This window comes from Fusarium pseudograminearum, chromosome 3 (genome assembly GCF_000303195.2).
Source record: "Fusarium pseudograminearum CS3096 chromosome 3, whole genome shotgun sequence".
Classification (NCBI taxonomy): domain Eukaryota; kingdom Fungi; phylum Ascomycota; class Sordariomycetes; order Hypocreales; family Nectriaceae; genus Fusarium; species Fusarium pseudograminearum.
In genome coordinates, this window is record NC_031953.1 from 6,513,595 (window position 1) to 6,536,218 (window position 22,624).

A 22,624-nucleotide genomic window follows, 5' to 3' on the forward strand; every position below is an offset into this window, starting at 1 on the left:
ATACAAGTCAATTCTTACAATACATCTCTCAGAAAAAATGAAACAACAACAGCATCCTCTTGCACCAGCGGGGCCGATAGATCACCAAGGCCCGGCACTGTATGAAGATCTTTGTCAAGGTCTCACTCACCTCCATTTCAATCCCGAGCCACAGATGTCAAAGAACTGGGTTTGTTGCCGCCAAAAAAAAAAAAAAAAACCAGTTTACCTTGCAAGACTAACATTTGTTGTTTCAGTACTCGTGCCTTTACTCGTCAGTCAAAATTATGCACATGTATCGAAGCTTGGCTAACCTATACCCCAGAATTGCGTTGGCATTGATGCAGCCTTGGGACGAACGTCGACACAACATAATACACCCTTATTCTGGTAATAAATAACCCTCCCCTCTTGATTCTAATTTGCTAATCATATTTATTAGTCGAATCTCCTTATGAGAAGATCTACCAAGACATGACCTCTTTCCTCGCCGGATTTCTCCGCGAACGTGCCCGAACGATCCTGTCGCGCGATCCACAAGTCATGTTTCATCTCTACCTTTACGAGTGGGAGAGCTACAACAAGATAGCTGGGAATGTTGAATCTGTTCTAAGACACATGAACGAAGCATGGGCAGAACGGAACATCCGAGCAGGGATTAGGAGGTTTCCTCTTGTTTACACTTTTTACTGTTTGCAGTGGCATGACCATGTGTGGGCCGTGGTCCGCGACCATGTTGCGAAGAGCGCTTGGCAAGTAGCGAAGAAGGCTGATGGTCCGCTCAAATTCGACAATATTGTCAAGGGTTTTCCGTCTATGAAGGTTGACGGGAAATGGGCCGAGGCCAACCAAGGAGCAAATGTCCTCGAGATTCTCGAGGCGCCTTTCACTTCACCAATCAAGTTCCACTACGCCATTGTTGACCACTATATCGACGAGATGAACGCGGCCAGAATCGCTGCCCGGTAGATCAGCTGCCACATCTTGGGGACTGTCAATCGTGTATCCGATGACCTCCCAGCTAGCTCGTTAATATAAATATTAGATCATGCTTAGTGTATCGTATATTTCCACGAAATTGAACGATCGTAGCTGACTGGCTAATGCATGCCTCTAGATCTTGTCGTGTCAATCACTTCTGTATCATCTAGACCTGATGACAAAGGAAAGGAAGGCTATCACTGATTTATCTAGGCCTTGGATAGTCATCGGATGGCCGACTTACCTTACCCATACCCCGCTGTGGCAATATGCCGTTGTCGTTCAATTTCGTGGAAATGTACGATAGCCTATATGGCCTAAGACTGGACTAATAATTTCTTCTATACTGCTTCCAGTCCCTATCTTGTAGCAACCCGCCTGTCCATGCATGTGAAAACGGGCAAAGTCATGACTCCTCAGGGTATCAGAAAAATTGGCCGCTGGGAACATAAGAGACGAAATTTGTAGGTTATCTTATGCTACTTAGACTATACTCTTTAGGATATTTATTTCTGTACCCTAAGACTTGGGGTGTCAACTTTTCTACTACCCAGTAGCGAACAAAGTCATGACTGCCTGGGACATATAGTGTGGTTACACTATAATATTAGTGGTGGAACTTAACGGCGCAATATTATGCATCGAGTAGCATCGATCACGCCAACTGTGGTGTCTCAAAGAGGAAAGGAATTGTCTGAGCTGCCTTATACGGGCACACACAATCATAACCTCTAATGCAAGTATTTCGTCAAATCGCCAGACCAGACTGAATTAATCGACAAATCCACGCTCCGCCTCATTGCGAATTGCAGTGGTGAATACGTGATGATCTGGGGATTATTCCCAATTCGGACATGACGGGATGTTGGCCTCCGACATGCTTAATTCATGGCACTATAGCGGGCGAACATGGGCAGATGAGGGGATACCTAATTAGCCAAGAGTATACACGAGAACCTCATGAATATAAAGATGCATTGATCTCACACCTATGATGAGTTGATTAGCGCGTTCTCAGCTCTCGTCAATCCTCGTGTCTTGCCATGAAGCTCTCCTCCATCATCGCAGCAGCCTTTGCTGGCTCACCGGCACTTGCCGTCCCAGCTGGTTTTGTCACCACTGACGGCACGAAATTCTCTCTTGACGGAAAGGATTTCTTCTTTGCTGGAAGCAATGCCTATTATCTTCCCTTCAACATTGTATGACCTACACCAAGTAATGTTGCGAACCAGAACTGACTTTCGCAGTGGGGAACCGACCACTACAAGGATGTCAAGCTCGGATTGGAAGCTGCCAAGGATGCTGGTCTCAAGGTCATTCGTACCTGGGCTTTCCACGACAACAATAGAACGTTCTCGTCGGGTGGCCTGCCCAAGTACAACACTGGTGCCGAGGACACTGTTTTCCAGTGGTTCGAGGCTGATGGAAGTGTCAAAATTGATCTGAGCAAGCTTGATGTTGTCGTTGAGGCTGCTGAGGCCACCAACATGAAGCTTATTTTGGCCCTGACCAACAACTGGGCTGATTACGGTGGAATGGACGTTTACACTGTCAATCTTGGCGGTCGCTACCACGATGATGCAAGCTCAACCATTTTCTTGGAAATTCGTACTGCTAACTAAGGACAGTTCTATCGTCTACCCGCTATCAAGAAAGCCTTCAAGAACTACATCAAGGCTGTCGTCAACCGCTACAAAGATTCTCCCGCCGTCATGGCCTGGGAAATCGCCAACGAGCCCCGCTGCGGCGCCGACGGTGTTCGCAACCTCCCCCGCGGACCTGACTGCACTCCCAAGACAATCACATCCTGGGTCGACGAAATGAGCACATACATCAAGTCCCTCGACGCAGACCATCTCGTCACTACCGGAAGCGAAGGTGGCTTCAACCGCAAGTCCGACGACTGGACCTACAACGGTGCCGACGGAACGGATTTCGACGCTGAGCTAAAGTTACCTAACATTGACTTCAACACTTTCCACTCATACCCTCAGTACTGGAGCAAGACCGTGGACTGGGTTGTCCAGTGGATCAAGGATCACGCTGCCGCGGGCGAAGCTGTCGGAAAGCCAGTCCTTCACGAGGAATACGGCTGGACTGACAAGTCGACCCGGATACCAACCATCAGCAAGTGGCAAAAGGCTTCCCTGGACCTGGAGATGAGCGACCTATACTGGCAATTCGGATACTCAGGCTACTCCTACGGCAAGAACCACGATGACGGAAACACGATTTATCTCGAAGATGACGAGGCCCAGCCCTTGGTATACGAGCATGCTGCCGCGGTAAACGGTGAAGGTACAGCACCAAGCCCAACAACTACTGGAACGACTCCCCCCAAGCCTACGGTTACTGACGGTCCCAAGGTCGGTAGATATGGACAGTGTGGAGGTGCTTCTTGGACTGGAACTACGGTTTGTGAGGCTCCTTATACTTGCAAGGCGCAGAACCAGTGGTACTCTCAGTGTCTGTAGTTACTGTATGTATCGAAACGCCAAGACAGTCGAGGACAATAGATTGGATTATTAGGCCAGTTTAATTTATTTAGAATCTAATTTTCGGTACATTTTTGTGTATCATACAACGTAGAGCTCAGCTATTCTGTTACCCACCAGCCAAGGCATAAGCGCCCAGCGTACACCCATGTCGAGGGGCGCTGAACCAACATAGGACCGTGATAGGTCAGGCCATGACATAACTTGGGCATCTTCAGAAGAGGGGTTTTATGCCTAGCATCTTCTTTCCAATCTCACATTTGATCTTGTCCTTTCTTTATGCTTAACCATCCCGTCGCAATTGCCCTGTAAGCCATGGATCGCCTTCGAAACAAGTTCAACAAGCTTAGCACAAAGTGGCCTGCAAGCAGATCAACATCACCTGCCCCCCGTCAGCCGCCGGAAAATACACCCACCTCCAGGGAATCTGAGCTTCAAGCCGCTGTAAGCACAGGAGTCAAAACACCGCCTGCAAAGGCCAACATCTCGGAGCGACTATGGAACCAGGCTTATGATGATCTGAAGGATTCAGAGTCGTCGAAAATCGTTGAATCTTACGAGAGAATTCTGTCAGATCAACTACGAGTCGGAGAGGGAGTAAATATCATCGCTCGAGACCACGCCACCAGATGGCATCAAATGGAGAAATTAACCTCAGACGGAATCCAAAACACTGCAAAGGATGTAAAAAGAAAGGATTCAGTTAACCAATGGTTGGAAATGTGCAAACCACTGAGGGAGGCGGTCGGGGCAGGCCTCAAGGCGGTACCACAAGCTGCTGTACCCTGGGCAGGCATTTGTTGTGCTCTCGAGGTTAGTTGAACACTTTCTCCCTGGATCACCTATTGCTTGCATATCGGTACTTCTCAGTCTGTCCGAAGGGTTACGCTCCTAGCTAAAACCTTCTCTCAAAATCCCGCAAGTTGGGCATCAAGCTGATAGGCAGAGGAGTGTATCCGGTTTAGCATAATCACCACAGGCGATGCATGATTTGAAGATGAATACTGGAAAGATCGGACGTCACTGACATCATATAGATCCTGTCTAGTCCTCTCACCGAGCCAAAGAAGAATCGCGAAGGTATGGAGTACGTTCTGAAACGTATGGATTGGTATTGGAGACTGTCCCCGTGGCTGCTTCAAGATTGTCATTCCAGTGACTCAAGCCAACCACTGAGAGAACAGCTTGAGAAGCAGATCGTGCAGCTATACCAGCAGCTGCTGTTGTTCCAGATGAAGAGTGTCATTCTGTACCACCGCGGTCGTTTTGCAGTCTTTATGAGGGATCTGCCCAAGATCGATGATTGGGCTACTCATGTTAAAGAGATCAAAGACATTGAAACCGCCCTTGGCGTCGATTCAAACCAATACAACACTCTGGAAATGAGAACCAATTTGCAGGATATCTCTGTCGCCACCAGAGAACACGCGCAATGGCAGCGACAAGACCGACTCGATGAAAAAGATAACGAATGTCTTCGGGAGCTTCGTGTAACAAACCCGTCGAAAGACAAGAAAAGTATTCTTTTCTCAAAAGGTGGTCTGTTCTACGACTCATATCAGTGGATTATGGAGAGTAACGAGTATCAACAATGGTTGAAGAAAGATGGCAACAACCTGCTGTGGATCAAGGGTGATCCAGGTAAAGGCAAAACAATGCTGCTGGCTGGGATTATCGAAGAAATCGAGAAGTCCGCCCCCGAAAGTGTTTTCTACTTCTTTTGCCAAGCCACGGAACCTCGCCTCAGGACTGCTACCAATGTACTCCGTGGTCTGATCTGGTCTTTGGTTCGGACGCGACAATGCTTGATGCCTTATGTTCGTGAGGAGTACGACAAAGAAGGGAAGGGCGTTTTCAACGACGGTAACGCCTGGCAGACGTTGACGGGGATCCTCACTGCTATTCTCGACGATGAAGAGTCTCAAGATTGCGTTTTTGCCATTGACGCCCTCGATGAGTGTACGACAGATCGAGACCAACTCATTAGGCTTATCAGTCGGCTATCCACCTGTTACAAACCCAAATGGGTTGTTTCCAGTCGAAATTGGCCTGAGATCGAACGCAGGCTCAATTCTGTGGATGAGAAAGTACAGGTGCAACTTGAATTGAATCATGCTGCCATATCACAGGCTGTCAAGAACTTCATCGTGCGCAAAGTCGACCAGTTGAGCGAAGACAACAGTTATAGCAAGTCTACTAGCGAAGAAGTACAGAACCACCTGATGGCCAATGCAGACGACACCTTTCTTTGGGTCTCTCTGGTTTGTGAGGAGTTGGGACAGCCAGACGTCATGTCTCATCACACACTCGATATTCTCAAGTCCTTCCCCGCTGGTCTTGGGAAGCTGTACGAGAGAATGATAGACAAGATCAACCAGTCAAGGGACAGAGAACTGTGTGTAGCCGTCTTGGGGGTCGTCGGTGTCGCTTATCGGCCTCTCAGTCTTGCGGAGCTGGGCGCATCCGACTTGAAGCTGAATCATTTTGTCGAAAACACAGAAACACTATCGAACATTATCAGATCTTGTGGCTCATTCCTAGCTATCCGTGATGGTACTGTCTATACTGTCCATCAGTCTGTCAAGGACTTTCTGCGCGCATCCCATGAGGTAATGAAATCTGGTGTCACTCAACAGCATTGCGATATATTCCTTAGCACTATGACGATGATGCAAAAAGGATTGCATCGAGACCTATTTCGTCTTGAGGACCCTGGCGCTCTTATCGATGAGATTGAAACCCCCGAGTCCCATGCACTACTTCCTCTTGAATATGCATGCCTTCATTGGGCCGACCACTTTCATGATGGTAACTTGCAAGCGCTCCAACGCCAATGTGTCCCTAGCTTCTCCTTGGTAGTGGATTTCCTCAAGGAGATTTATCTCTACTGGCTAGAAGCGATGAGTCTTCTGAGATGTGCTTCAGAGGCTGTCACAGCTCTTGGCAAACTTAAGAATCTCAGTGTAAGTAGCATGCCCACTTATAACAATATGAATACACCTGACACCTGCGTTACAGAAATATGCACCGAAAGAGGTCAGGGAACTTGTTATCGACGCTTGGCGTTTTGTTTTGACACACAGATCTATCCTAGACACTGCGCCGCTACAGCTGTATGACTCTGCTTTGATATTCAGCCCAAACACCAGCATCACGAAACGATTCTTCAAGAAAGAAATTTCTAATTATATAGAAGCTGATGCCCCTACGTTTCAAAATTGGGACGCCTGTCTACAAACCATTCTCCTGGCTGAAACATATGGCTCCTCAATTATAGAATTTTCGCCCGACGGGAATCTGATTCTGGTGGCAGTCTCATATGACAAATTATCTATATTAGACTCATCCACGGGCGGCATTGTCGCATCCTTAGATAATTATGGCCCCGAGATTCAAAATGTGACGTGGCATCCGTCAGGGCGCCAGTTCGCGGTATCGACCACAGAACAAGTACACATCGGCGATCTATCTGAGAGAAAGCCCGTGATATCCTACAAGTCGCAGGGAACGCCCATTAACATTGTGTCATTCTCACCGGATGGCCAATTACTTGCTTCCAGGGATAACAACAGCATCCATATTTGGGACGTGTCGAACCCGAGCGTGCACCGTACACTAGCTTTTGAAGGTCAAGTTGGTTACATGAGCTGGGTATCATGCCCTTCAGCTACTCTCTGTCTGCTCTTTATCAGGGATCATAAACGCGAAATATGGATTGATCTCTGGGATATTAATAAGGAATGTTTTGGCTCCAGAATCTCATCAGTCAGTGTTCCTGAAGGGGATTTATACAGGGCAGCTGTCAGCCACGACCCGACCCGCCTTGCAATAATCGATGAATACAGCGTGAAGATTTACTGTTGGGATCGAGGCCTGGTTGTGAGAAAGGCCATTGCAGAAGGCGAAGGCGTCTATTATCATGTCTCTGATTTGACCTGGACAGCTGATGATAAATACATCATCTTCAGCTTGGCCGATGTACCGGACCCGGGATTCCTTGTCTGGGACGAAGAGAGAGACGTGGAAGTTACATACCAAAGAACGCCAAGAGAAAGTTATGTGCATTGTGGGAAGGGCAATCGGATCGCCACCACTTTTTATAATGTCCTCAAGATTTGGGACTTGGACATATTGCTAGGCAATTTGATCGACCCGGTCATCACCGACATGACTACAAAGAAGTCGGTTGACGAGATCAAGTTTTCGCCCGTGGAGCTGATTGCCGTTTCCTATACATATGAGAAACAAGTTGAAATTATGAACAGAGTATCTGGAGAAACACTTATCCAATCAAGAAAGACAAAGGTCGTGTTCGGACATGACGGATGCCTGGCTCTCATTGATAATAATGGAGGTGTTGAGATGTGGCGATTCGATCCCGACTGCGGCCGGTACCATTTGTCATCAAGATTGACAGCGGGTTATGACTTGCGCATAGCTTTTGGACCACCTGGGCAAGTCGCGATGCGTGATGGCCAAGGGCTACACGTATACGACACGAATACATGTGGGCTTTTATCTACACTATCCATCACTTGCAATTGTGCAACAAAGTACTGCCACGGAAATATCGCCTTTGCGCGCAACGGCCAATTGGCCATTTCTCATGATGATCTTGATTGCAAAGAGATTGAAAGCGTTGTAATATGGGATACTGGCAGCATGAGAGAAATACAGAACTTGAGCTTTCCTGGACGAGCATACAGCGACACCATGTCCTTGAGTGAAAATGGTCTGGTTGCAATCGTAGCCCAAAGTTATGTATGGATCGCAAGTGTGAAGAAGGGCACGTGGGTACGGAAATATAGTTTTTCTCATCTTCCCTTTATTCATTTTAGCCTTGACCCCTGCTCTGGGTCACAGCTAGAGACAAACTTTGGGGTACTGGAATCCAACTTACAGGAAGACATCGAAGAACCTAGAAGCACGGATACACCTAAAGAGTTGAAATTACAAGAGCACTGGGACCCGAGAAAATGGGGTATATATCGAATTGGGTCAGACGCATGGCTCGTGAAGGACTCACGAAGGGTACTTCGACTTCCAGGGCAGAGTGTGAGCCAAAAGAGCTTCTCCCTACAGACAGACTCAAAGTTAGGCATGGCGTCAGTGGTAATGGTTCACGATGACTGTTTATTCAGGATTCGTGTTAACCTTTAGATCCAAATCCGAGATACAAGAATGAAGAGACAATAAGAAGTCTGATTTGAATATTATGTATAAACTGATTTGCTAATGTCGTCTCTTGTGATTACAGCTGCGGATTTACATACCCTAGGGCTCACATGTTAGAGAGTCTAATGGCACTAGGGGAGCTTGCTAGCGATTCAAAATGCAAAAAAATATACACCTGACATCGTGAAGGTGTTTATAGATGCAAAAGAAAGGGTCTGGCCGGGGATTGAACCCGGGACCTCTCGCAAGCTATGCTATAGGGTTTTCCCTAAGCGAGAATCATACCACTAGACCACCAGACCGAGCTATCAAGTAAGCACGTGATGCTTATTGTTGAAACTCGGAGTTCTAAACACTACCTATACGCTAACAGCATCATTATCCCCGCCTCAGGGTATCAGAAAAATTGACCGCTATGAACATAAGAGACAAAATTATTAGGGCAGCTTATGCTACTTAGACCATGCTTCGTAGACTACTTATTTCTATGCCCTAAGGCTTAGGAGGCCAACTTTTCTGCTACCCAATAGCCACGATCTTAACATTCTAGGGTAATCCATCAACTTTTATCAGGTACTCATCTCGATACTGCTTTGAACTATTTGAAGGAGATAGCGAGAGACACATAATAAATGAGAGTCAAATTTGATTAGTAGAGCAAAAAGATAGGACGCTGCGTATCAGTGAAGAATTAACTATAGTTAAAACTGGAAGCGACGAGACAGCTAGTCTTTAAGTTTAGGAGTGTTGAATATGCACAGGTGAGCCTGAGACAAAGAAATGGGGAAAGGAATCCAGGAATAAGAGAACGATCAACATTCTCAAGCTTCTGATAAATCAGCCTAATTTCCAGCAGCAATCGAAAGTACTGCGCTTGTCCTTTGGTACAATCTTGGTGTTCTCTTGCTTCATTCAATGAACGTTCGGGAAACAACAGTTAACACATTCATTATTTGCTCAATCTCGATGGCTCTGCAGTAGAAACAACCGTTGTTCAATTTGTTTGTTTCGCCATCAGCTAGACAAGTCCAAATGTAGTCAATCACGGAGTATAAACCGTGGCCCTCATAAACCAATTACGATAGCTACTCAACCGTCCATTACATAGCCAGTGTTGTGATATCAATCACAGATCTACCTCCATTTCTTCCACCATTCCTCCTCCAATTCCTCCTCCCATTCCTCCACTTCCTCACCGTCTGGGATAATCAGTTCGTCATCGCCATCCTCCCCGTCTGGGATAACCAGTTCGTCATCACCATCATCCCAGTCACTGTCATCATCACTAACCCCTGCATCCGATCTCGCGTCGACGCCTCCCTCGACATCAGGATGCGCTTCCAGTACTTCTCGAGAAGTAGTGGCAGAAGCAAAGAAGGAATGTCCAGGATCGAGCTTCTTACCCTGGCACAAAAAGCCCATTGGTGTATGCATGATGTCCTGTGTCTGACGTCGGTAGGTCAGCCACTCCAGGAGGAACTTCAGAGGTCGGTCAATGAAAAGACCACGCGCGGTGAGACGCGTCTCCAGTGAGGACGCATCTTGAATGGCCGCGGGTAAGTCACGTTTGTTGATGCCCAACCATGAGACGAGATGCGCGTACTCGCTGTAGCTGAAGTACAATCGCCCTGCCAAGACACCAATCTCAATCGCTAGCCAGGGAGGAAACGAAGGCGCGTCGTCTCGAGTCGGAATAGTGAAGTAATTGAGCGTATTAAAACGCCACATCGTCTTTGTCACGGGCGCCGCGTAGGTTAACATCGACACGGGATTTCCGTAAGTGCGGAGCGTCATTAGAAGCAGCTCAGCTTCTTCCGGGATCACAATGAGAGCTGTATCCGTCAATGGACTCCAAAGAACCCACTCGACAGGTCGCTGGTCTAGTTAGCAATCAATCCAGCATGTTTGTAATAAGAAAGACTTACCGTAACTTCTGAAGGTATCCGGTATCCTTTGATCGCAATGCTCTTTGTGAACTCCTTTGAGACAAAGAGACGCGACGATGTCCTTTGGACACCAAACTTGCGTCCAATCCTGGTGCGGCTCATAAAGTTGAAAGCCTGAATGAAGCTGTCACCTTCGCTAAGGCTTCCTGTGGTAACGAATCGAGTGATCGCTGGGTCAAGACCAGGGAAAGCCACAGCGGTGTACTTCACAGGCTTTTCCTTCTCACGCAACTGTTCAAACTCGAACTCGACCTCTCTCTCCAGTTCTAGTTCCTCAAATGCGGTTGTGTAGTCGCCTGACAGATCAAGCTTCTGCTCACACAAGCGTGTAGTAAAGCTCTTCAGGCAATCGAAGTCGAGTTTGGCCATGGCTTCAGTGGTGGGAATCAAGTCTCTGGGGCCATAGAGCTGTTCGAGGGTTTGGTCTTCGCGCTGTTGTATAGCATCGAGAAGCTGCTTTGTCTCCGTTGCGTCCTTGTAGGAGTCGCCGTACTTCCACAAGGCGTTGGTGCGCTGGCAGAAATCGAAACCCTGTGCGGTGTGAAGGGGCATCATCTTCTCATTCATCTTGCAGCTCTGCTCGAGAAGCCAGTATACCACATCCGACGATGTTATGGGCCAGAGCTTCTTCTCATCGTAGGGTCGTAGGTCTAGGATGCTGCGGTGCACCTCCGGGGGAACAATAAAGGACACCGATTGGCTCGATCCGAGTTGTCTCAGCCTCATGGCCGCTACATCTGTTAGTATTTGTGTCTCTTCAGGTCAATTCTGCTACTTACCTTGGACTGTTTGATCCTTTGTCTGACCGAGGCCTAGTGTGACAGCACCTTTGGCATCGACAGGCAGCTTCAAATCAGTGCCGCGGGTGTGCGCCTCATCTATGTAGACAACACAATCTTTGAGATTGTTGGCGAAAGAGCTTGCAAGAAGAGGAATGGGACTCTTCTGAAAGCGAGCCTGAACCATGATTCTGCTGTCGCTATCAAAGTAGACAGCTCCTTGCGCGTCGGGACAGATCTCAAGCCAGGTTGCAGCAAGATCCTTGTTCTCCATTTCCAAAATGTACGCTCCAGCGTCAATCAAAATACGGATTTCCTGATTGTTGAGAAGATCCAGTAGACCTTTCTCAGTCAGGTGTCGTCCGCTGGGATCAATTGCTTGGTAGCAACGCTGGTTTCGCTCTTCCAGAAGATAGCTGAGGACTTCTGCGTTCGTCTGAACCAGGCTGGGTAAGTCGTCCTGTTTGATCGTCTGGGGAAGTAGTCGTTTGTTGTCATTGGTGCCGCTGAATCCCGTGGTCAGATTCTTCGAGGCGCCGGCTTCGTTCGACAGCAGCGGAATGTCCCAACCCGAGGCCTGTAGCTTGACCCCAAATTGCTTAGCATGTTGCGGGAAAGCAAAATTGTTCAAAAAGTAGTTCACAATGCTAGTGTTGACTCTCATGTGCTTCCAAAGATCCTCCATCTGAGCCTCATCATCCAAAGTGAGAAAATTCCAACATTCGAGGCGGGATGGCAGGTTGCACCCATGGATTAGTCGTTCATACTGCATGGTGGGGTCATCGGAGCGGACAACATGATCTAAGCACTGGACAACCTGGGCCTGAGTGAGACCAGTCTGATAGAACGCCAGGCAGGTCAATATCAGAGTTGTGTCTGGGTGGCCATACTCTGCGGTCAGCGAGGGCACACCCTTTGCCTCAAAAGGCACCGCAATGGGCGCTCTTTCAGGGTGCAGGCCATACTGGACATTCCATCGCTTCTTCAAGCAGGTCAATAGCAAGCCTTCAGAGAGGAGACCTTTGAGGAGGTAAAGAACCTTGATGCCAAAAACATCATCAGTCAAAAATTCCGCTGCTCGTTGACAGGTCGACAGATCAATGTTCACGCCTGATATGATTGACCTCACGAGCCTAGGAACGTCACAACCGACTCCACTCTTGAATTGCAGCTGAGGGAGGCGACCTTTGCAAACATCTTCAATAAGGAGATAAGTTAGACATTCCTCAACTTCTGGACGAAGAATATGCATGATGGGGTAGCCCTCATGACGTCGCATGATGTCGATGCCGTTGCCAAACTGCGACTGAAGGTAGGGAATGTGTCCTTCAACAAGCGACAGAAGCTCCTCGACGACAAGCCAGCGTTGAGGATGTCCGTCGATTGCCATAGGTACACCACTGGGATAGATAAGTTGAGTCTTTGTCGAGAGAGTGAAGTCAGACTCGTCGAGGATGTCACGACTGTGTGCTTCCAGCCATTGTTGGGTTTCCATCATCTCCGAAGCTCTCTTCACCTCACCATCCAAAAGTTGCTGAAGACCACTGAGTTTAAATGACATGATGTGCTCTGGAAGACAAATCATAACACCGCCCGAATCGCGGATATCTTTATGGATCGCTTTGTAAAGTCTTATGCTCTTTAGGTCCATAGGCGAGCGGCGCGAAAATGGGACATGACGAACAACCCGACCAAGGAGGCCGCCAATTCGACTTTGGACAACCTGTGCTGTCTGCAGGAGGAGAGCTCGGGGGACGCCCAACCGGCAAAGATTCTTGCCGTCGGCGAGCATGGCTACGGCCATTGGTATAATACAAGAGGTTTTTCCTGTGCGAGCCATGGGTTAGCAAATGCCGTCACATGAAGATGTTAGTAGGATCAAATACGCACCTTGTCCCATGTTCATTTGGAGAACCGAGTTCGAGGCAGAAGTTGGAGATATGACAGCTCTAGCAACGTCAATTTGTGAAGGGCGAATGAGCAAGTCATTGTCAATCTCCAATAGAAGCCTTTCCGGATGATCCAAGGGGTTCCAGTTCGAGTGTCCTTGCAGTTCCACATTCTCGCGAAGGCGCCTGTCATCCCAACACAGGGTTGCATCGCGTAGGCGGAGAAATCGCTGATACCTCGTGATGAGGATTCCATAGTGTACTAATCCCGCCTTCATCTCAACGCTAAGTTTTCCACTGTTTTTGTTTCTCAGCTGCTCCAGCAGCGCCACGCGAGACAGGCACGGCCAAAGACCTCCTTCATTCAGCCACGTGGATACGGTAAACTGGTTCGTCAACGTGGTCCGGATGATGTCTTCCCACTGGTGTAGCTCATTGTAAGCTTGTACACACTCGTTCGCGACATCCATAGGCCGTGTTGTCTGTTTAGGCTTGAAACAGGATGTATTGTAATTTTGAATCATCGCTGTCAGTGACGTGTGGAGATCCTCGCTGTATTTCTTCCGAATGGTCGTCTCCGAAGATAGGGAAAATCGGTTGACGATCTGGTCAAGTGACGACAGATTATCAGGTAGGATGGATGTCGCAGAGGATGCAATGATTTGCTGAGTAGGTTCGTGTTGCAGAGCAGGCTTGTCAGAACTTGTCTCAAGCACGTTGGATGCCCTGGCGACATCTCTAGGTCCGAATCCATGCTTGAGTTTCATGAGATCTTCACCAAGGCTTGGCAATCTGTACGCTTCGCCAGACTCATGCACGGGTGGATCTGCCAAGGGGCTTGGTTGAGAGTAGCAGATGTTCTTCCATGCGACCTTCTGGTCATCAAATTGGTGTTGCAAGAGGCATGTAGCTGTGAAGTCAAGCTGCCCGAGGTACTTCGAAAGATCCAGATTGTGCGACAGCCTCACAAGTTCTGACTTTAAGCTCTTCCAAGCCTTGTCTAGGTTGGTGTATCTAATGGCCAGATCGCTGGTCGCATCATTGAACTCATCGACTGATTGAAGTAGGTTAGGCCAAATTTCTAGGACCCGGGATGCAAGGAGTGTGGCCTCCTCCATTTGTTTATCCTGATATTCGCCAACAGTCAATATAGTCTTTTGAAGCTTGCCTTTGCTATCAAATTCACGAAACTTTTTGTGAGTTGGCTGTTTTGCAACGATGAGTGATGTCATGCTGTCCATCGACGGCTTGCTAAAGGCACGGAAGCCGGAAAAATACGAATGATCAGGAGCTTCAAGAGCTCTGAGCTGAGGGTTCTTGTAAATAGCCACCAGCCATTGGATAAGACTCAAATCAATGTCTGTGTCGAAGGCCAACAGGGCGAGGAGAAAGTGGGAATCGTAGGATGGCGACTGACCGTCTTCTCGACAGAACTGTACAAGGGAAGCCCAGAGCTGGGAAATCTCGGTACTGAGAAGAGTTTCAACGTCAGTGACAGTCAAAGTGTTTTCGAAGCCCCCAATGTTAACCATTTTCTCCACAAGTGGTGTCAGGCGTTTGAGTCTGGGTATATCATCGGAATTGGCTCTCAAAGCACAAATTGTCTGGTAGACGCGACAGCTGTCCTTCGCCTTCATGTTCTTGATTGGGTTGTAGTAAAAGGGTTCCGAAGCGCTTGTCAGAGCATCGATGTCGGAAGGGAAGGAAATACGCTCATAGAGTTGTCTGCGAGTGCGTCCTCGACGAAAGAGTAAATCCAGGCGGTTCTGCTGTGGCTGAATGTCCGGATCTGCGGCGCTCTTGTCGCTTACATCCTCGAGCTGTTGCGACTGTGAAAGAATCGACTCAACGAGCAAGGCAAGCTCCTCATGTTGTATGCACATTGTGAGGTTTTTGTCCCATTGTACGCTCTGATAGAGGTTTATCCCTGGCGGGTAGTACGATCTCTTGGGCGATAGAGACTTGAGCACAGAGAGGATCTGCCGCGGATAGCTTCGCAATGGACTCCAAGGTTGACTGCGCGCTGCCATAAGACAGTGCCGAGCCTCTTCAGTCCCGGTACGGAGAGTCAGATCATCTGGAATGGGGAATGATGTCAAGGCATGCAGAGCGGCTTTCAGGTAGAGCAGAAGTGGCTCCGGAGCGCAATCCAGGCGGCCCAAGACCTTGTCGACAGAAAAGCTAACATATTGTCCCACGTTGGTAATTCTGATGTCCACGTGCATTGTACGGCGCTTCCAGTATATTTCACCGAGCGGAACAAGAACTGTCCTTTTCTCTGGATTGACGATGTTGCGCAGGATAATCTGACTCGAAAGCCCGTAGAGGGTGCCAGCATCCTGATTGGGATCAACTTCAGCGTTGAGTTGTGAAGATTCCAACAATCTTTTGTTGTTGACAGCAAAGCGAATTTCGAGTCGTTTCATTTCAACAGACAATGTTCCTTTTCCGATCGGTTGGTAAATGGTCAATTTGTCGACATCTTCAAAATGTCGAAAGATACGCATGATCCGCTGACCGACGCTTGACCTCGGCTCGACAAGCTTAGTTCCCAGCCTTGCTTTCCTGTTAATGTTACCCTTGTTCTGGTTTCGGATGGCCACTCGACTTCTGGTGTTGAGGATCCAATTCGACTGTTTTGTCTTCCAGATCCATGGTTTTCGGCGCATCTCAAGTTCGCCAGTGCGTAGGTTCAACCAATGTACACAATTGTCGACGAGATCTGTGGGCAAGTCGCACCCACTACTGCCCTTGAAAATGTCTCGTGGGACATACTCAAGCAGTGAACCTCGATGCAAAGTCTGTATCACGACTTTACCATCTCTAAAGCCGAGGTGTACCTGGTGTTCCATCATGTCATTGACCAACTGATACTCCAGAAGACCAGAGGGTCGGGTGAGTAGATGCTGTTCTCCGAAAAGTTCCTGGACGGCCGGGTCTTGGGTCATTTGTAGAGGAAGTCTCCCCAGAGGCTTTCCATCGACAATGAGATGCCCTTGAAGGAGGTGGTAATGTACAACCTGAGCCGATGTCCATTGTGTTCTTGCAACATCAGAAGTTACCCATCCAACTTGGCCGGTCAGGCATACCCACTGAGAGTACGATCTTTCACTACTGCTTCCTGAATCGGTCCATGTCTCGTTGATGGAACTTTCCAACTGAGTGTAATTCTCCTTCCACCAGTCTTCGATCTGATCTCGCATGGCATAGGAGTTGGACAAGTCCTCAATGAGGAGGTTTCGTTGTACCGGATCTAATTGATCAAGATCGGTGAGGAGATTCTCCTGGATTGCGATCGAAGCTCTGAAGAAGCTACGAGCGTCTTCTTCGTTGAGAGCGTGTGCATCGTCCTTATAGACCCAGAATGTTCGACGACTGAGTAATGCAGCCCAGAAGGCAAAGGTCGCAGACTTGCTTGCGACTTCGCTTTCGGAAGTTGAGCGGATCTCATTCCGGAGGTGGGCAATCCACCCACAAGTAATCGTTCGAATGGTAACCAGCAGTGTCTCAGCCTTTGACTGGAACTCTTCGGGACACAGATGGTAAAGCTGTACACTCAATGTCACAAGTACATTCATGTAATGAACCTCCCTCCAGCTAGATGTTATAGCATCGAGCCGACCCCGAAGTAGCTCATACAATCTGTTGCAGAAAGCCTCATCATCGAAAGGAATATGCGCTTCGCGCAAGACACCGGTTTCATGAATTGCTGGACCAGCCTGAACAGCCAAATTGTTGAGTAGCTTCATCGTAACTTCGCTGCTGAAGTTAAAATTGGTCGTTCCAAGCTCGACGAGGAGGACCAGCCAGCGTCGGCCTCGTGCGGAGACTACTCGTTGAAAAGCAGAATACTCGGGTATCGATAGTTCTGAGGGGCAATTGAACTCATTGGCAACGATGGCGTAGGAAGAGGGATGGTAGGGGCGGCCGTCTTGTACGAAACTCTGGCCAGATGCGTAGGGATCTGAAATACCCTTGGGAAGCCAGGAGCCAAGCAGATGCGCGAACCATGGTACTTTGGGGAGTTGGTCAGCCCAGGTGGAAGTCGAAGTGTCGTAATAAGTAAATTCTGCTCCAAATGGAAACAAGACTTCTGAAGGCCGTTTTGGTAGTCGCATCTGTGAGTAGTGAGTCTGACTGAATGACTTTTTGCTGGACGCTAGAGTTATGTAGCTTGGGCTTTTGGCGAACTTTTGAAGTTTCTCCAGGTTTTCCAATAGAAGCTTGGGAGTGCCGTGTTTATTGTGTGACAGTTGAGCCGTCCCCAATATGTATAGCTTCCAGACGGCTTTGCGGTATGTGCAAAGGGTGCCTGGCATGCTTAGTTGGAAAAGTATGGCAGCCCGTTGCGCCGTCGTTTCGGTTGTCCCAGTGGTGGGAAGCAGATCTTCATAGGCGCTGATCTTGATTCGCTTTCGGTTTCGAAACTTCCAGCATCTCTTGCAGCCGTTGACGTCCTTACTTCCGTCCCGAAGACGAACACAGACGCATACCATGCTCTGGATCTCTTGGGTGAGATTATCGTACTTCTTTGTCAGCCTATCAAGCTCGGATTGCTTGGAAGATTTTGACTTCTGCGACTCAGCATCGATTTGTTGGCCGAGAGTTATCAGTTCTTTCCCAATCGCAGTGTTGTCAATAAACTTGCGAGGGAAGGAATCAGATCTGATAGGATTGGCGAAGATGGTCTGATGGTCTAGTGGGAGGGCATTGATACGAGAATCAAGATACTGCTGGACTTGGCTGAGACGCTCAAACTCTTGCCTGGTCTGTAAGCAAAGCACATCCAGCGAGCTGGGTACAAAGATCGGATGGTAGTCGTCCAGCAGTGGGTAGGCTTTGATGGCTTCTTGATCCATGCGCATCCACAGTTCAAATAGCTGAAGCAGGTATCGACTCATCAACAGGGAGTTACCATTGTATGCGTCTCCAACTGTATCAATAAATTTTTCAATGTTCTGGGCATATGCGGCGCATCGTCTTTGGGAGACTGACAACTTGATAAAGGTATCATTCATCGACTTGTCCGCACAGTCGACCAATTGACTGTACTTGCTGGCCAGCGCATTGACCTGGGAAATTGTTCCTTCCCTCACTGTTAAAGGGTAGACAAGCACTCGAGACCTTGTAGACATAGGTTTGTGGGACAAGAGTTTCCGGAAAGCCGCACGACTATTAGGCAAATGGAGAATAAGGTCATTGTCGGAAGCGCGATAAGGGAGAATGGGGATGTTCCGGACGGTGCTCTTCTTGTACTCATCCCACGAGCTAGTGACTTGCGCCCTGGCGTCGGTCAACATGGTGTGAAATTTATCACTTTTGTGAGTGAAGAAATGGTCGTATGCCTCTCGCAGACGCCCAGAGGCAGCATCTCTCTCCGACTCAAGCTTGGCAAGGCGCCGAGAGAGCTTTGCCTGGAGCATGAGCGTCATTTCCGGCTGAATGGACCCCGCGCAGTCTCTAAGAAGGTCGGATAGTAATGCGCAGATGATGAATTTGTAGTACACTCGGCTCATCGCCTCATGAGCATCGTCCAGGAGGGTGGACAATATTCTTCTGATGGTGACACGAAGGACCAGCCAGTACGGCAAACGCCGCCAGGGCATCTCGGATTTATCCAAGACCACATCATCGCGCACCCGCTTACGTAGTTGGCGGGGATATACTGAGCTTCCGATGCCTTCCAGTAGAGGCATGAGTATCTCGCTGATGAGGGCGGAGCTGGGACAGTCGCGAACCTCGACGACTGACTTTCCTCCCTTCTTGGCGCGGGCTGCAAAACTGTCGAAAGATTTTGAGCTTGCTTCTTCGAGAAAGAGTGTAAGGTTGTCGATAAAGGAGTGGTCGGTGAACTCGCTGGTCGGAATCGCTATAGCTCTGCTTGGAAAGTCCCAGGTGAGGGCATTTTCGGTCTTGAGAACATCCGCAACCGGTGCGGCGGTCTCAAACTCCTCAAAGATCACGTTCTCTCCTCTGTAGAATAAGTTAGCGTCGGCGAACAATGAGCTGAGTGAAAATGTGGTGACGTACCCATCATTCATGTGGACGATTAAAGCAGCGTTCTGCGGCTCTAGGTGAATAGCAAGCCAAACAGCGCCACCAGAATCTCGTACATTCATGAGCGCAGTCCAGAGATCCTCTTGGGAGAAATTGCCGGCATGCAGGTCATAGATGGCCTCCAGCGATGCTTTGAGGATTTCCCAGACTTTCGGATCGCCAGCGCTGCGAACGATTCCCGAAGAGTTGAGCAGCCGGGCTCCAAGGCTTTTCTTCATTTCGATGTTCTCGCCATCGAATTTCTGCGGGAGCTTGGGTGGGAGCACAAGGTGATGAAAGAGTGCCTCAAGGAGGGCAGGGTCATCTTCCGCCATGGTCGCGACGGGATGATGAATGATCAAGGTGCGAGATAAAATACCGCGAAGAGATGCAGGTTTCAAAAAAGGGTCGGTCGGTCGAAAGCAATATGTGGTCATGCACGGCTGCCTGGTGAGGAGTGTTGGTCGGCCTCCCGCAGGAGAAACTCCACCGTGTTTCGCTTGGCGTGGTACGAAATCAAAAGTGGGCGCAGCTTGACGCGGAGAATTTCACGATGTTGTGCAAAAGATTCTGCTACTGGTCTTTGGTCAGCCGCGTGGCTTTTCTGTTGTGTGAAGTTATTCACTGCTGGAGGCGTACCTTTGGTTTGGTTGTTGTGTGGTGGTGGGTGAGGAAGCGCGGCTTCGTCGCGTCGAGATGCTTCAGGTGTTTGTTTTTTCAAGCTGAAGCCTAAACTTTCTAAGGTTACTTTGCAGAAGCAACGGGCGAAAAGGCTGTTTGTCATAGGGTTTTAACCCAAAACTTGTGGTCCTAGCAGACTGTCCAAATCACTTTAGAATGTAATACAGCACCGTTGGATGCAAGAAATTATAGACACAGTCATGTAAAAGTGCAGTTGTCTATGTTGTACTCCTGAACCATTTTGTATGCAGACATGATACGCGCCTGAATGCAGTGACATCCTTCTACAAATTCTTGAAGAATGAAGCACCAGTAGCTAGCCTATTGCTACTAGGTACTAACCTCCACGGGTCAAAGGAAACTTGACACGGGCCTCAAACTTGCCCTCATTGAGTGACAAGAGTCCCTTCGAATCACCATCTTGAAGGAGAGTGCAGTCTTCCTTGTGGTCCTTCTCAGTCCATCCCAGCTTTTGGCAGGCCTTGTTGAACATGGTTAGCATCGCAACAGAATAGTGCTGGTAGATTGAGACTGTCTTACCCCGTTGCAATACCAGAACATCGAACACTTGGCACACTTCTTCAAAGACGCAGCCTGTTTGCCGCACCCGTGGCAGGTTGTCATTCCGTTGGTAACGGTTGAGTATTTCTGAACTCTGTCGCTCAGAGAAAGAAGATCGTCCAGCGACGCGGGGAAGATCTGAGTAATAAACTCAGTCAGAAAGTTCTTTTGTAACTTGATGGAGATGGTAAAGATCTTGACATACCTTGAGAAGCGTGGGCTTTTCAAAACGAATTCCTGCTTCCTCATACATAAACGCATGCTGCTCTGCGTAGAGGATCGCAACAGTGTACCCTTCACGAATCTGCGACGCCACTACCTCGCTTTCGCGCGTTCCTGTGTAGAAGATGATTGGGAGCTTCTTGCCGGTGACGTCCTTGACAGTCATCTGGAGACGCGAGAAATCCGAATGCTCGACGATCTCTGCCAAGAAGCACCAGTGTCGTCGAGGCCTGAAGTTACGACCGTCCTTGATTTTGAAAAAGTCGCGCTCCATAACATTGTCATTGGGTAGTCCAAGGAAACTAGGAAACATGGCTTGGTTGCGGAACGCCCCAACCTCTGGCAGCTTCTCCCTCTTCCAAAGCCAGGCTTCAAAGTCGTCGGGGTCGAGGCCCTGCGGAACTTGATCGATGGAAGTCTTCCACTGTGCGGTGTGCCCATATGTGGTATGAGTGGAAGGGTTGAGAGCAAGCTTCTGGGTCTTGATAACATGAGGATCGTCATCACCTCTGATGAGAAGCCAAGCGGCTGCGGCTCGCTCCGTGAAGACTTGTGCTCTGGCCAGGTCTCCATGGGTGACAACGATCTGTGCGGCATCAAAGAAGGCCCTTGGCAAGCCAATCTCGTCCGAGCTGTACAGTTGGACTTGTTGGTATACGTGTCCAAGCATCCGCTTTGGGTTTGACAGCATTCCCGTGATTCCAGCTCGAGCGATTCGGTCTTCCAGCGCCAGGATCTCGTCAAGACGTCTGTCGCTTTCGTCGCTCAAATCTTCTGGCAGTGAGCAAAGGTTACAGGTGCAAGTAAACATGAACTTGGTTCGAAGGGCTTGTTGACGTGTTCGTCGATTCTTCAAGATACCAAGGTACGTGATGGTGATCTCTTCACCTTCTTCAATGTCGCGAAGAGCATGAACCGTGTGTCGTTTGATGCCCTCATTGTAGTCCTTCTGTGCGTTGTTGTCACAGGCATGGTTGATACGGGATGCCTGAAGGAAAACACCGCTTCCAAAGTCCATGGGCAGACCGTTGGATCGGACAATTCCAAGGTATGGCGAGACATTGTCGTCACTAGGATAGATGTTGCACATCGACAGGAAGGCTTCTCGTTGATCAGGAGGAAGGCTATCAACCTGTCTGCCGATGGAGGCTGACACAGCCGCGATGTTGGCAAAGATTTCAGGGACTCTGATGATTGCTTTTTCGGACAGGATTCGAGTGCCCTTGGGGATTTTTCGAGTGGCAATGAGGCCTTGACCCTTACCAGGAACCTCCCGAAGTTCGGTCATTGGTTCTTCAACCAAGCCCGACATGATGAAGTATGTCTCGGTCGTACGGTTTTTGCTTGAGGACTCACTCGATGATGTGAAGGGGGATGTTGAGAAAGGAAAAAACAAAGGAGATTTCGCTAGATTTAAAACTCAGGGCAGAAATCGGTGGGCCTCCAGCAGTCAGGGCAAAATCGAGTTGGTTGCCTGGGATGAAAGGTTGACTGCAAACAATTTTACTGTGGGATGGCCAGCAACATAAGTAAGAAGAGAAAACCGGGCTTTGATTGGTCTTTTTCTGCCGCGGCAGTGTGTTTGTGTGACCAATCTTTACAGTATCAGATATCTGGCGCAAACTCGACCAGACATGGCCTTAGGGTACCAGACAAATTGGCCGCTGGAAATATAAAAGACGAAATTATTAGATCAGCTTATGCTACTTAGACTATAGTCTTTAGGCTATTTATTTTTATAACCTAAGACTTAGGAGGTTAACTTTTCTACTACCCAGTAGGATGGCTAGTTATCGATGAATGCCACTTGACCATCACATTACCAATTTTCAGTTTTCCCACCAACATAAAGCAAGAGGCATACTTTAGTCAGTAGACAA

At 48.6% G+C, this 22,624-nt stretch overlaps 4 protein-coding genes across 4 annotated transcripts; 2 read left to right on the plus strand and 2 right to left on the minus strand.

The window, feature by feature from the left end:
• Window positions 1–37: 37 nt before the first annotated feature.
• On the plus strand, window positions 38–948 carry FPSE_02415 (uncharacterized protein; the record flags this gene model as incomplete). The annotated part of the gene is made up of 4 exons (XM_009255534.1): window positions 38–169; window positions 237–253; window positions 305–369; window positions 422–948. The coding sequence occupies 4 exons, from the start codon at window positions 38–40 to the stop codon at window positions 946–948; spliced, it is 741 nt and encodes a 246-aa protein (XP_009253809.1).
• Window positions 949–2,003: 1,055 nt separating this feature from the next.
• FPSE_02414 (uncharacterized protein) lies at window positions 2,004–3,434 on the plus strand (the record flags this gene model as incomplete). Its single annotated transcript, XM_009255533.1, has 3 exons — window positions 2,004–2,159; window positions 2,208–2,510; window positions 2,589–3,434. The coding sequence occupies 3 exons, from the start codon at window positions 2,004–2,006 to the stop codon at window positions 3,432–3,434; spliced, it is 1,305 nt and encodes a 434-aa protein (XP_009253808.1).
• Window positions 3,435–9,764: 6,330 nt separating this feature from the next.
• Window positions 9,765–19,615, minus strand: FPSE_02413 (uncharacterized protein; the record flags this gene model as incomplete). The annotated part of the gene is made up of 5 exons (XM_009255532.1): window positions 9,765–10,505; window positions 10,556–11,307; window positions 11,356–13,182; window positions 13,246–19,217; window positions 19,275–19,615. 5 exons carry the CDS (start codon window positions 19,613–19,615, stop codon window positions 9,765–9,767), a joined length of 9,633 nt encoding a protein of 3,210 aa, XP_009253807.1.
• A 683-nt stretch (window positions 19,616–20,298) lies between these two features.
• Window positions 20,299–22,056, minus strand: FPSE_02412 (uncharacterized protein; the record flags this gene model as incomplete). Its single annotated transcript, XM_009255531.1, has 3 exons — window positions 20,299–20,442; window positions 20,502–20,660; window positions 20,728–22,056. 3 exons carry the CDS (start codon window positions 22,054–22,056, stop codon window positions 20,299–20,301), a joined length of 1,632 nt encoding a protein of 543 aa, XP_009253806.1.
• Window positions 22,057–22,624: the final 568 nt, after the last annotated feature.